At 44.5% G+C, this 12,906-nt stretch overlaps 1 protein-coding gene across 2 annotated transcripts in view; it reads left to right on the forward strand.

Moving 5' to 3' along the window:
- The window catches only part of DGAT2 (diacylglycerol O-acyltransferase 2), an 80,029-nt gene that overhangs the window by 26,188 nt on the left and 40,935 nt on the right, over positions 1-12,906 (forward strand). For both annotated transcript variants that reach the window (XM_029602149.1, XM_029602150.1), the window contains one exon: positions 6,316-6,386. In XM_029602149.1, coding sequence (XP_029458009.1) covers positions 6,316-6,386 — 71 coding nt within the window. The remainder of the gene's footprint in view (positions 1-6,315; positions 6,387-12,906) is intronic.

Consider the following 12,906-nt stretch of genomic DNA (forward strand, 5'->3'; position numbering starts at 1 on the left):
AGGTGCCCTGAGATTGTATTGAATTCACAGGAGGGAGGGATGGTTTGCTTGCAACGTTCTCCTGTCACACACAAGCTCACACTGGCTCTGTCGCACACACATACACATGCTCTTTCACTTACATAGGCTCTCAATCGCGCGCATGCTTTCTCTCTCTCTTATATAGGCTCTTAATCACAAACTTAGACACATGCCATTTTTCTCTGACTTACACACAGGCTCTCAATCACATACTAGCAGGCTGTCACACACACAGGCTCTTAATCATACATACACATGATCTCTCACACAAGCTCTCACATGTCTCGCACATAGGATCTAAAACACACATGCTCACTCACTAACACTCTCTCTTCCCACTGAACTAGCGGCAGCAGCAGCCTCCTCCACTTACAGCCCTTGTGGCCTCGAGAAAGGAGTCCATTGGCCGCGGGGGCTGATGTTGCTCCCTTTTTTGCACGCGCTAGCATGGTCTCCTCTTCCCGTGCGTGCTGCATACCACTTCCTCTTCTGGGCTGCGGGGGGGGGGGGGGGGGGCGGGAAGAAAAGACCATGCTGTGTTCCGCCCGGGCTATATCAGCATCTTAAGCCCAGGTGGTGGATGACTTCCTATTTTGCTGGGTCAGCAGGGAACACACTGGTTGAGAACCAATGTTTTAAAGGACAGTACAAAAGATGGCAATTTACATAATTTCAAAACGGTTTGCCAACTTCATTTAAAATAAGTTTATGATGGGTTCCGTATTTCCACTCATTTGGGTCTTGAACCAGTGAGTTTGAAATAAGTCTTGGACTCTATGCTTGGCTACTCTAACTGCGACGCTTGCTGCTTTGGCCTTTCAGTTTGGCTTCTATATTGTGCCCTGCACTGTAAACCCTAATCTGCCTTCTGGCCCAGAACTCAAGGTTTTGACCTGGTATTGCCATTGTCGAGGAACAGTCTTCACTGGTTAGCATCCTTTCCTCTGCATCTATTCTGGATTTCCTTCTGCCTGACTGTCCTTTTTATTTTTTTTTTGTCTTAATTTTATTAAAAAGCCAAGCCAACAAACACAAATAGTCTGTTTTTTAGACTTTCTCTGGGTCCTCATCTCTATTCCCTCTTTTTGCAGTTTCTCAGGGCAGGTCTGTGACTTTGCTTATACATGCGAAGTACACTGACACTTACTGATCGTTTCAGTGATGGGGAATATTTATCGGTTCTGTATCAGCTTTGTCCTGGCTCCTTTCACCTCCAGTTGAAAACAGTATTTTTATTCATTATCTGGAACCATTTTTGTACTGGAACACAGATTTGATAACTTGCTTCAGTGACTACACAAACCAATCTTTTTTTTTTTTTGACATTGTAGCATTTATTTTTGAGCATGCACTTTTGAAGAGTATACTTGACCTAATTTGCTGCACTTCTATAAAGTGTAAATTAATAGAAATCACAGTTTATGTTGCTAAAACTCTGGAGTCCCCTTTTCAACAGGATAGGATGCATTTGATACCAGTTCAAATTGCAACAATTTATATAAAACATTTTTTTTAACGAGGCACTTCCCTTTCAAATTGAAAAGGAATGCCAATAGTGGTAACTGCATTTTGGGATTGATCAACCGTGGAAGGACATGGAAGAACGGAGGGAACAATAGAAATACCAACGTCGGTCAGTATAAATCGCTTCCAGGTGGATAGTATTTTACAAACTGAACTTTTGTTTTAGCATTTTTAATGGCATTGGTTTAGGTACTACTCAGATTTATAAACCACCCTTCCAAGGGCTCTGGGCAGAAAACATAACATTCACCATAAGATAATAAATCATAATAAATACAATTATATAAGAATTATTCACTTGCAACCAAGATGCATAATAGCATCATGCAAGTACAAATCCAATATAGCAATGTACAAACTAAATCATTTTTCCCTTTTCCCAGAGATGACACATGAGTCTGACTGAAGTCCGTCCCCAAACAGATCTGTTCCTCTAGGTTTATCACTCTTCACATGAATATCTCATTCAGGATGCTGAAAGCAGAATCCTTGGATTCTTTCCCCTGTCACCATGCTTAGAATCCATTATTCTTTCTCCCAGTCCTGTTACTGGGACTTTATTGACTTTCCTTTCATCCCCTCTTTTACAGATCTGTCACGTTCTCCTAGGACGAGCAGGAATTGTAGTCCTCACAAGTGGGTGACATCAGATGGAACCTGGCACGGAAAACTTCAGTCTGTTTCTAGAAACTTTGACTGGCGAGCTGAGCATGCCCCGCATGTCACTGTCCACGCGGTGTCTCTTCTTTTCCGTGGAGCTCTTGCTCTTTTTTTTTTTGTGGGAAACGTTCCACAAAGCGGGGGGGCTTTTGCTTCCTTTTTTTCCTGCGCTGGGTCTCCCTCCAGTTCCCTGGTTGTCTTCTCATCTGTCAGTAAGCTCTTTCCTCTCCTTCGGTGTCCGCTGGTCTTCACGCCTTTGCAGTCTTCTGTGTGCCTCATGGTGGCATCAGGCTTCAGTTGGTGTCCCCAGTGTCCCGGACTATGTCCTTAATGGATCCACATGAAGTGTGCATCCTGTGCCTGGGTGCATTGCATGATGTTCGAAGCTGCGACCTGTGCTCAGATGACCCCAAAAGGCCGTTGCGCCAGGCTGGAGAAGATGGAGAAGGTCTTTCGATTGGGTAAATCCGATCCTTCCACTCCGGCATAGACACTATTGGTGCCCAAGGACTATGGGGAACCATTTGTCCTCTATCATTCGGTGGCCACTCCTCCCCCAGGGCCTTCAGGTGAGAAGGGTGCCGGGGATCAGCCCATGTCGGTCTCCTCCAAATCGCAGATTTCTGAATCGTCATCCTCGTCCTTGGTTTCAGGGAAAGACCGGGCCGAGCACCATAGGAAGTCTCAAGCACAATCACTGGGCCTGGGCTGGCCTCTGTGCTTGCCGCTTGCCCCCAAAGTGGCCCCGGCAAGAGGTGCCGTCCTCTCTAGAGTCTGGTGGCCCAAGGTCATCCACATCAGATTCCGGTGTTCGGCGCAGACCCTCCTTGGCGTCCCAAGGAGGGACTGGCCTCTCCTCTCCCCTTTCATCGGAGGCTTTTGAGGCAGAGCTGGAGCATTGGGTGTGCCTGGTATTAGAACTAACTTTGTGTGACAAGGGAGCTGGTGGTGTCAAAGCTGATGCCAGTGGTGTCCAGCTTCCAACTGTTGGACAGACTGTGTCCTCTGACACAGCTGTTGCCAGTGTCCCATGATCCCTCTGAGACCAGTCAGGCATCAAAGCGTGAAGTGTTCAAGCTAGTTTCCATTGGACTCTTTCAGGGATGAGTCTGGTGCCCTCTGCACCACTGGGGCCCCCTGTGCTCTGGCCTGAGCTGCCTAGGCTGGTACCTGGACCCTTGGATCCCCTGCTACCCATGGGTCCTCTGGTGCCCAGAGCTCCCCAGCCTTCCTCCCCCAGGCAGAGTCTGCGAGCTGGAGGCCCCTTATGACCCTAGGGGAGGTGATACCTCTGACTCATCTGATTCCGATGGTTTTCCTTTAGGTCCAGCTCCTTCAGAGGAGTGGTGTCTATCTCTGCCAGAGGACCTAACCTTCACTGGGTTAGTCCAGGCTATGGCTGAGGCCATACCTTTTCAGCTTATGACTGAAGAAGATGCTGGAGATCCTCCAGTTTGTGGACACCCCGAAGGAGGTAGTTGCAGACCCCATACAATGAGATTTTTCAAGAGCTGCTTCTTCAGCTCTGGGAACACCCCCTCTCCATTGCCCCTGTGAACCAGAAGGCTGATGGGGTGTATCTGGTGCAGCAGGCTGCAAGCTTTGAGAAATGTCAGCTTCCCCACCAGTTGGTGGAGTCTGCGCTGAAGGCGTCGAAGACTCATGCTATGTTCAACCTGACAAGGAGCACAGGGCATAGAATGCTATGGGTAGGAGAGGGTTTCTGGGCTCCATGTTTGTAGCCCGTATTGCCTCCACCTTTTGTACATGACTCAATACACACGTAACCTCTGGAAACAAGTCAGGATGTTGCGGATGGCCTGGCCCAGAAGCACCAGGAGGCCTGCAGGGGATCCAGGTTTTTCCATACCCAGATGACTGGCTGGTCAAGAGCAGCACCCAGGTGGGAGCTTTGCAGTCACTATGCTGGACCATTCGGGTTCTGGAGTCCCTCTGGTTCCTGATCAGTTACCCAGTCCTATCTCCTCTGTCATCACGAATGGATTTCATAGGAGCCGCGTTGGATGCAATGCAGGTGAAGTCCTTTCTGCCCCGCGACAGGGTACGCATGTTGATGTCCTTCGTGGAAGAAGTCCAGCAACGCCAGCTGGTGTCCACAGAGCGTATGCTGCAGCTTCTGGGACATATGGCTGCTACTGTCCGTCACCCCTTTCACCCATCTACATATGCGCTGAGCCCAGTGGTCCCTGCGATCCCAGTGGCGCCAGGCCATCCAAGGCCTTCAAGTCCACATCCAAGTTTCCCCCTGACTGGGGTGCTGGTGACAGGGCCAAGGAGGCAGAGGGCAGTATCTCATCAGGCAGAAGAGTAGCTTCAACCACAACCAATTGATATGGCAGCTTTTCTCTTTAGAAACTTGTTCAAGGCCCTTAGGACTAGGATAGATTGAGTCCTGATTATCGAGACAGAGATTCAAGCAAACCAACAGGTTTCAGTATGGTATATGTTGAGGTTGCTAGGCTGCTGGACCACATGGCTGAAAGATTCACTCCCTTGGCGCGTTTACGGGTACAGAAAGGCCAATGGGCCCTGAGGTCTGAGGTGATAAGCCACTCAGGATCTACAGGACTGCATCTGAGTCACTCAGCCCCTCTGGTATTTTGTCCTGGTGGCAGGAGGTTCTGTGTGGCGTGAGCAAAAGGCCCTAGATCCCTTTTGCTCACAGCAAAAACTGCTTGACTACATTCTACACCTTTCAGAAACTGGTCTGAAGACCAGCTCCAGGAGGGTTCATCTGAGTGCAATTGGTGTATGTCACTATGGTGTACAGGGTAAGCCCATCTCTGTACAGCCTATGATTGTTACATTTTATGCAAGGTTTGCTTCAATTGAAGCCGCCCCTAAGGCCTCTTGCTGTGTTTTGGGACCTCAATGTGGTGTTGGCTCAGCTGATGAAAGCTCCTTTTGAGCCACTGTGTGCCTGTGACCCTGAAGTACCTTATCTGTAAGGTAGTATTTTTGGTGGCAGTCACGTCATGCAGGGTCAGTGAGTTCCAAGCCTTAGTGACTTATCCACATTCACAAAACTTTTTCACAATAGGGTGGCCTTGTGTACACACCCTAAGTTCCTGTCTAAGGTAGTATCGGACATCCATCTTAACCAGTCCATCATCCTGCCAACATTCTATCCCAGGCACCAAGGTGAACAAACCCTGTATAGTTTGGACTGCAAAAGAGCCTTGGCCTTCTATCTGGAGTGGACAGAAGCCCATAGACAGTCCACCCAGCTTTTTCTTTTGATTTAAATAGGCTGTGGATTACTGTTGTCAAGCAGACTGCATCTCCTGTTAATCCCAGATGGGATTGCATCTTGGGGGTCATGTCAAGGCTCATTCTGTTTGAGCCATGGCAATGGATGGTAGCCCACTTGTGAGCAGTTCTTGTGGAGGTCTGTGGAGCTGTGACGTGGAGTTCAATTCACTCATTCACATCGCATTACTGTTTGGATAGGGATGGCCAACATGGCAGGAGGTTTGGCCAATCTGTCCTATTTGAGGTTTAGTACCCAACTCTATTCCCAGATAGGGCCCATTATTTCTGTTCAGGCTGCCCCCTCCTGTAACCAACAAAACAGTTGGCACATGTTTTGTTGGTTCCCCCTCTTTTTTTTTTTTTTTTTTTGTTGTTGTGGGCAGCCTGTAGTTAGGGATTCACCCATGTGAGGACTACCATCCTTGTCCTCTGAGAGAGCATAATTGCATACCTGTAACAGGTATTCTCCAAGGACAGCAGAATTGGGTTTTCCCTTCATGGAAAGTATTTTTATTTTATTGGAGCACTATGATAGAACACTGAGACCACCCTGTGTGGATGAGTGGTATAATGGGATGCATGAGCATGCTCAGAGGCTGTCAAAGTTCTAGAAACCTTGACATACGTTTTCTGTGCCAGTCTCCATCAGATGTCACCCATGTGTGAGTACTGACATCCTGCTATCCTCGGAGAGCACGTAATACAGGTATGCAACTCTTTTTTTTTTTTTTTTTTTTTGTTTTGTGCTGTTGTGCAACCTGCTTTCATGTAGTCTCCTACCCATAATGTGTAGCCTTTTTCATTTTTCTGTGCCTCTTCTGTTTTCATGTAAAACAGGTGGAAGAAGATCTAAATGGGTTCGTAATTGGGCAGTTTGGAGATACTATAGAGACTACTTTCCAATACGAGTGAGTAATTCTTTCATTTTTTTAATCTACACTTCTGCTGTGCTTTGATCCAGAAGGCTAGCAAATATGCTGGCTCACAAAATCCTTGCAGAATTTAGAAGTGGTGAGTGCCCTAAACTGTCAAGGAGATTTTTCATTTCCTTTATACATAGCCTCATATAAAAATCAAAGCTATGCAGATGACCCTGCTATAAGCATTAAGTGGATTCATACTATATTTGGTATATACGTGAGAAGTATTCTTACACAAGGTGGCCATCCCTCCTGAGATTCATGCACTAGCTGTGGCACCAGTAAGTCTCCTGGGGGGGAGTGTAGGTGCCAAGGAGGAGTGGGAAAGGGAGTGGGCTGTTGCAGGCTTTGGAACGGCTGGCATAATGCAGCTGTACTGGGGTGGGGCACACTCGCTGAAAGGATAACTCTTAAAACTGCTCACATGCACCTACGTAGCATGTATATGGGTGCACAGAAACGTACGATATTCTATAACCTGCATGCTCATGATATGCACAGGTTAAAAAATATATTAGTATATGTGCAAACATGCTCGCCTATGCAAAAAGTGCAAAACGTGCAAGTTCACTTATCCAGAAAAGTAGCAGCACTTATCTGAATAAATTCCAGTTTATGCAGTTAAGTAAGGCACTTAGCCGGATAAGTCTGAAAAGCACTACTTGTCCATCTAAGTAGCACTTTTGGGACTTAATCTGGTTGGTGTATGTCACTATGGTGTTACAGGGTAAGCCCATCCCTGTACAGCCCATGATTGTTACATTTTATGCAAGTCTAAAGAAAGGTGCTATTTATCCGGATAGGTTCACATTTGTCTAAGTAGCAGTAAAGGTTATTACATAGCTAGATACGTCTGAATTTAGCCAGATAAGTGTGCACAAATGATATACACACATTTATACTTTGAATTTTGAAGGGATACGCAAATAGATTTTATTCACATTATATGCATTTATCCCCTGTAAGTGTGCTTTTACATGTGTAAGTCAGGATTTTATAACCTGCATGCGGCAATGACATTATCTGTTTTAATAATTAGTTTATATAGTAAGGGAAGGTATATTAAGCAGGCATCAATGCATAACAAAAGGTGCCTGAATAAATTTAACATATTTTTAACAAAACATATCCACAATCAAATTACACTACACACATGCCCCTCAGTATGCCATGCTGTAGTATTAAAATTGTTCCCATTCCCTTTGCCGCCTCAATTCTGAGAGCGTAAAAAATTATACTACATATACCTAGTGTCTTAAGTATTAAGCCTGGATAATTAAGCTCTGAAATTCATTGCCAGAGGATGTGGTGAAAGCTGTTAGTATAGCTGTTTAAAAAAAAAAAAAAGTTTGGACAAGTTCCTGGAGCAAAAGGACTAGGGGGCATTCCATGAAGTTACCAAGTAACACATTTAAGACTAATCGGAGAAAATTCTTTTTCACTCAACGCACAAAGCTCTGGAATTTGTTGCCAGAGGAGGTGGTTAGTGCAGTTAGTGTAGCTGGGTTCAAAAAAGGTTTGGATAAGTTCTTGGAGGAGAAGTCCATTAACGGCTATTAATCAATTATACTTAGGGAATAGCCACTGCTATTAATTGCATCAGTAGCATGGGTTCTTCTTAGTGTTTGGGTAATTGCCAGGTTCTTGTGGCCTGGTTTTAGCCTCTGTTGGAAACAGGATGCTGGGCTTGATGGACCCTTGGTCTGACCCAGCATGGCAATTTCTTATGTTCTTAACCATTAAGGTAGTTGCAGAAATCCACTGCTTATTCTTGGGATAAGCAGCTTGGGATCCTGCCAGGTACTTGTGACTTGGATTGGCCACTGTTGGAAACAAGATACTGGGCTTGGACATTTTAGTCTAACCCAGTATGTCAAGTCTTCTATAAATGTGGCACATCCCTATTTAGAAGTAACATTAGAATTGACATTAGTATGAGGGTTCACAAAGGTGGGCAAAAGAAACCAGATTTTTATGCTGGTTAGTTGCTAAATCCCCTTCTTCCTCTGACGATTTGTCAGAAGATTTAATGGCAACTTATTTCTACCTTTTGTTTTATGTATTGATGGCACCTGCTTAATATACCTTCCTTTGCTGTATTATCTTGGTGGTTTCCCATACTTGGAAGGACATTGTGGCCATTCATTAATAGTATTGTTTAATATGTTATCTGGTTTAAAGTTCTACTATGTTGTATATTATGGATGAGTTGTTTAGTTACTGCAAACAAGCTGCTTGCGATATTTCTGAATTTTCTTTATTTGGCGCACAGAACAGTAACTCCATTATTTGTGATTCTGATAGTTATTTAAGACTTCAGAAAAAATTGATCCTTATGGAATTACATGCGGCATCACTCTCTGAATACTGTCAAGCCAAAAGGATACTTAGAGATTTAAGAGTGTTAAAGGGCCTTTGTTTTCTGGCCAAAAGGAATTTGTCACAAAATAGAATTCTGTATTAAATGTTCGTGTGATTTGCTGGTCCTCATTGTGGACACCATCAAATCATCGTTGGTTCAGCTGACTGAAGAGCTGTATGCTCACTTGAAAACCTTACAGGAGGGTTCATGTAAGGAAGATCTGGATAAAAAGTGGAACATTTCCAAATAATATTGGAGGCACTTAGATCTGATGTCTAGGAGTTTAAAATGAAGACATTTCTAAGGGATCAATTGGATTATACAAAGGGATATATTTATCCCTGGATGAGCAAAAATAGAAATAAGTTGCCTGGTAAATCTTTTTTTCTCTTCCTCTGACAAATCAGAAGAAAAAGGGGATATAGCAAATCAGTGTAAATCTTTTTTTTTCCCACACATTAAACCTTCATATGAATTTGTCAATTCTAATGTTACTTCTAATAGGAATATGCCACAGTTTTTATGCTTTTAGAATCGAGGCGGCAAAGGGCATTTTTTGGAACAATTTTAATACTGCAGTTGTAGTGCGTATGCTTGTATAGTGTAACTTGTATGTTAATGTTTTGTTAATAAAGTATATTAAACTTATTCAGGCACCTTTTGTTTACTAATTGATTTACTAGTTCGCTCAGTCCATCTGCAGCTCATGAAAACCCTCCTGGTTTTTCAGCCGGAAGTCCCCCCCCATGTCATCCAGATCTCTCAGGGCCGGTGCAAGGTTATTAAGCGCCTCTCTCCCCCTGATTCACACTCTCCCCAAACACAATTATATATTATGCATTTATAATTTACATGAAAAAGGGCATTCAAAGTATGGTCTTCAAGGTAAAATATCACATGTATGATTTACATGCACTGCTGTGGTGCCAGCCAGAAAATCCTATGGAAAAAAGTAAAAAGGACACTTGGAATTGGTATTAGGCGTATTGTAACGTTTGGCTTTCGGCTTGGCCCTCAAAGTCATGAACTATTAGGATTGTTGTAAACCTCCCATACCAAAACATCACTAATTACCAGCACTCAAACAGTAATAAGTGTGTGAAAAAGCAAGACCGTAAATATTACACCAATACATCCATTAGGAAAATAGAGCAAATCAGGCTTCTTTGGATTCCTACACAAACTACAAGCTAGCAGAATACCTCACTTCAGTCTTGCAGAACACACACAGACCTTCAACAAATGCAAAATAGACACTATAAGCTATAATTGGAAACTAGACAAAAGCTGAACTGGAAACCACAAGAAGCCAGACTCTGTATGCAGAGTTACACGGAAAAACAATCACCATTTGTCTTTAAGCAATAAAATGAAGAAATATAAATTATCAGACTAAAACCATACTAATAAAAATATTTCAAAGCACCTGATGAATAGAACATCCAATAATTTGTCATTTTCCAAATACGAATAACTATTTAAAAACAGCAGACACATTATACAGAACCCGATAATTAAAATGTAATAAAGATTTTAAAAAATCCCCTGTTGTCCCTATCTGGGATCTTTTGAATTCCAGGTACCCTGAGATGGATTAGCAGGATGAGGGGTTGTTGCTCTCAAACTTTCTTCATTCATATGTGTACACATACTCACACACACACATGCTCTCATGCCCTCTCTCTCATGCATGTGTGTGTGCAGACAGTCCCTCTTGATTTCATTACATAGTAACAGAAAAGGACCAGATGGCCCATCCAGTCTGCCCAGCAAGCTTCTAAACGATAGCATCTGCCATGCCATGCAGGATACTCCTATGTTTCTCTCAGTAGTAACTGCCCCTTCGTGCAGTTATCCCAAACCTTATGATAAGAGTAGTAATGTTTACAATCAATCAAAACCAAGCAACTGTCAAACCCATATACTACTGCTAGCCTCACTTTTACTGGGTGAGGAGCCGCCTTGATTCAGACTACATTGCTTTGGGACTTTGATACACACACATTTTCACACATCCATGCTCTCACTGCCCCTGCCCTGGCAGCACAAAGCCAACTGCAACAACCTTGTCTTTTAGCCCACGGTGCTCTTCCTTTTTCTTCAAGCCTGTGGGGGCTGAATCTTCTCTGCCTCCTACTTTGCTTCCTACAACTGAGCTGGGACCAGGGCTGCTATTGCTGCTTCCTGAGTGGGCAGGGCCACGTATCTTGGCTGCTGCTTGTTGTGGCCCTGGGCCACACTGCTGCTACTCGTGCTTTTCACTGCTGAGTGGGCTGCGGCCAGTACCGCCTCTCCTAGGGGCGAGGATGTGATCTTCCTGCCTTCATTGGCATGGTCTCTTCTTCTTCCTGCCCAGGACCTCGCTATGATGCTTTTTCTTCCATGGAAAGGGGAGACCATGTCCATGCCGCCCCCAACGGGTGATGCTCTAAACGGCTGCCTAGTTCTTCCACCGGCCCTGCCCCTTACCCAGTCATTTTTTCACTTTTAAGATGTTTATGATCACTTAACCAGATATTGAGCAGAAGTAAATATATGCAAGTAAAACACGTGTCACTTTGGCAGGCTGTAAAATAGCAACATACTCGTGTAAATGATGGCCCCTCCCCAGAATACCCTGACTTGCCCCCTTTTTTTACATGAGCAAGTTTACTTGCAGTTCCTGATTTACACTTGTATGTTATGGTCTTAAATAGCATATACTCAAGTACATGCTATTTTTTACACACATCTTTTGAAAATTCGCCTCTGAGCACATGAGCAGCAGCAAACATCAGAAGAATGTGTGGATCTTCGTGTTAGAATTGGCCTTTTCTTGTGTGTGGGGGGTGTCTGTCATCTCTTGGCCCATCTATGAAAGGCATGGCTGCTCTGCCTCTGGATTCTGGTTTTTGTGGCTCTTTGAAGGTTGGCCACCCCTGTCTAAGATCATCATAGAGCAGAGTTTAGTCCTGGGGGAATTCTGCACTACTTTGGAGCGCAGAATTGCCAAATTCTGGGCAGAAAATGGCAGAGGAGACCCCGGCATGCCGTGAATGGAGTGTGCGAAGATGAAGGCCCCAGCGTGCCATTCATGGTGAAGATGAAGGCCCCTTTGAGAGTGAAGGGGTGTGTGTGGGGGGGGAGGGGAGGTGAGGGGGGGGTGGGCTTCCTTGAGCGTGGGTGCCAGAAGGAGCTTATATGTGATTGTGAAGGAGTTTATGTATGAATTTGGGAGATCGTGTATGAAATAGGGATTGTGTGTGTGAGGGTACTAACCTGTGTGAAGGTATTGTGGGTGTCACAGCCTATGTGAAGGGGTGCATGAGAGACATAGGAAGTCTATGTGAGGATGTATGTGTGAGAGCTTGTGTGGGAGTGTGTGCAAGAGAGGGCCCTGTATAAGGGGATGTGTGCAAGAGTGAGGGAGCCTGTATATTGAGGGTGTGTATGTATACTAGAGGGAGCATGTGGGAGGGAGGGGCAGTACTGAGAATGGGGTCAAATTCTGGGACTGGCGATAGTGGAAGGGGTTGAGCCTAGAGATGGAGGGGAGAGATACTGGCAAGTGCAGGAGTTGGGGCCTGAGAGGGCAAAGTGGCCAGGGGAGTAGGGAGAGCGAGGGGAAGGGACATTTACAGTGAATTTCTAGGGAAATTCTCTGAAAATATTTAAAATTCTGCATCTCTAAGTAACTTTTTTCTGTATGTATTTAAAATGTAATTACTTAGATTTTCTTGTAAATTATTTTGACCAATATAAAGTTTGCAGAATTTTGTAGAATTTCAAGTTTTTTTTTGTGCGCAGAATTCCCCCAGGAGTAAGAGCTGGGGGTTGGGGACACATGCTGGTAGGCCAAGGAATTTGAAAAAATTAGATTCACCCAACTCCAGAACTACAAGCCTGGTTATTAAGTTTGCCCTTTGCTACCAGCATGGATCATTTGCAGCTAAAATGCAACTGTTGGGTCCATCCCTTTTCAGCTTTCTAGGCAGACTGTGGGTTTGAGTTCTGCAGGAGTTTTTTGTAGCTGTAGCTGAATGTCCTGCTTGGCTTGCTGCTCAGCCTTCTTTTCCTACTACTTTGTTCTGTACAGCTTCCTCCTTGCTACCGTGCAGATTGAGTGCGCTTTCACTGAACCGAAGTAGTGAATACAACACAAAGTTT

The sequence above is a fragment of the Rhinatrema bivittatum genome, chromosome 5, assembly GCF_901001135.1.
Source record: "Rhinatrema bivittatum chromosome 5, aRhiBiv1.1, whole genome shotgun sequence".
Taxonomy (NCBI): domain Eukaryota; kingdom Metazoa; phylum Chordata; class Amphibia; order Gymnophiona; family Rhinatrematidae; genus Rhinatrema; species Rhinatrema bivittatum.